Source organism: Mus pahari, chromosome 3 (genome assembly GCF_900095145.1).
Source record: "Mus pahari chromosome 3, PAHARI_EIJ_v1.1, whole genome shotgun sequence".
Taxonomy (NCBI): Eukaryota; Metazoa; Chordata; class Mammalia; order Rodentia; family Muridae; genus Mus; species Mus pahari.
In genome coordinates, this window is record NC_034592.1 from 95,141,637 (window position 1) to 95,143,713 (window position 2,077).

The 2,077-nt window shown below is 32.5% G+C and overlaps 1 protein-coding gene across 1 annotated transcript; it reads left to right on the plus strand.

The window, feature by feature from the left end:
• The first annotated feature begins 1,084 nt into the window (after positions 1 to 1,084).
• Positions 1,085 to 2,023, plus strand: LOC110319187 (olfactory receptor 4F17-like). Its single transcript, XM_021194645.1, has one exon. The coding sequence runs from the start codon at positions 1,085 to 1,087 to the stop codon at positions 2,021 to 2,023; it is 939 nt and encodes a 312-aa protein (XP_021050304.1).
• Positions 2,024 to 2,077: the final 54 nt, after the last annotated feature.

The window sequence follows — 2,077 nt, forward strand, 5'->3', positions numbered from 1 at the left end:
GGCTTAAAATATCTTCCCTCTTGTGAATTATAAATAAACCCATTTCATTGAGCTTTTCCTTCCTGCTATGTGTGGAGAAGTATTGTCCACTCTGAATGATTTGGTAATAATAATATATTTTGCTAATTATAATTATATTTTTTTTATTTAACAAGAGAGTAGTATTTTCTTATATTTCATTGATTTCTAACAGAGAGAGAGAGAGAGAGAGAGAGAGAGAGAGAGAGTTACATTTCTCAATTCTCTACATCATTGTTCACTTTGCTGATGGGTTTTTATTATTAATCATGTATATTTAATCATTTTACTATTATAAAGATATCAGCTTTATTCTCTATAAACACTGAATTTAAAGCACAAGATAAACATGAGTTAGTTTTGTGACAAGCATGTGTAAGAAATCTTTCTTTCTCTTTCTTTCTTTTTTCTTTCTTTCTCTCTCTTTTCATTTTTTTTTCTTTCTTTTGGTACAGAGGATCAAAGTCCACGTGTGCTAGTAAAGCACTTTATCATTGAGCCATTTTTTTTCAGCTGGCATAAGTAAGAAATACGTTAGTTTTGACTCACCTTCAATTCTAATGCTTGATATTCACTTAATTATATTAGTTTTAGATTGCAGTTTTAAAATAATATTTTTAGGTTTTGAAAACAATGTTAATGTCCTTACAGAGTCTTTTCATTTTCTGGATTACTGTATTCATTTAGGATTGTTCCCAATATCTCTTTTTATTTCATCTGAACTTCTTGAATTTAATACATTTTATCCTACCACATAAATTGTCTCATGTTTATGTTTTATCAATTGCTATAAATTAATGCAGTATATCACTCTGAGTAGAGCTTTTTGCAAACTCCATAAATCTTGCATACAATGTGTTCCTCACATTTTGTTAAATTGTCTACACCAACTGAAAATACTTATTATTAATAGAAATTGTTTGGTAAGCAAATGGTCTACTGTTAAGCAATATCTCTGGTACAATGACTGATTTTAAACTACTAACATTTAATCTGACTTTGATGCCTTAAAATAATTAATTTTGTCTTTCAGGATTCTTATGTATTTCCCCAACTCCCTGATCCAATGGACCAAGTGAATGCTTCTGTTGTACCTGAATTTGTTTTGCTGGGACTGGCACAATCGTTTGGAACACAGATTTTCTTTGGCCTCTTCTTCTCCTTATTTTATGTGGGGATTCTTTTTGGAAACCTCTTCATTGCGTTCATAGTGATTGTTGATTCTCATTTACACTTCCCCATGTATATTCTACTGGCCAACCTTTCACTCATTGACTTGGGCCTTTCATCTACAACAATTCCTAGGACAATATCTGATCTTTTTACTGGTTGTAAAGTCATCTCTTTCCACAGCTGCATGACACAAATGTTCTTCATTCATGTGATGGGTGGAGTTGAGATGGTACTGCTCATAGCCATGGCATATGACAGATATATAGCAATCTGCAAGCCTCTTCACTACCTAATGATCATGAATTCCAAAAAATGTATAATTTTGGTAATAGTAGCTTGGGCCATAGGAATGATTCATGCAGTGTCTCAGTTTCTGTTTGTCATAAATTTACCCTTCTGTGGTCCCTATAATGTAGGAAGTTTTTATTGTGATTTTCCAAGGGTCATTAAACTTGTGTGCATGGACACGTATAAACTAGAATTTGTGGTCTCTGCCAACAGTGGCTTTATTTCGATGTGTACCTTCTTTTTCTTGATTACATCATACATTTTTATACTGGTCAGTGTACGACAACATTCTTCAACTGATTTATCCAAAGCATTTGTCACCTTATCAGCTCACATCACTGTGGTGCTTTTGTTTTTCATACCATGCATGTTTCTCTATGTATGGCCTTTTCCGACCAAGTCACTGGATAATTTCTTTGCTATTGTTGACTTTGTTCTCACTCCTGTCTTAAATCCTACTATCTATACTTTAAGGAATAAAGATATGAGGTTGGCCATCAGAAGGCTAAGTAGACAGGTTTTAAGTTCTAGGGAATTTACATAGTAAATTTTATTAGTATAAACACAGAAAATGTGATAAACTATCAATATTAACACT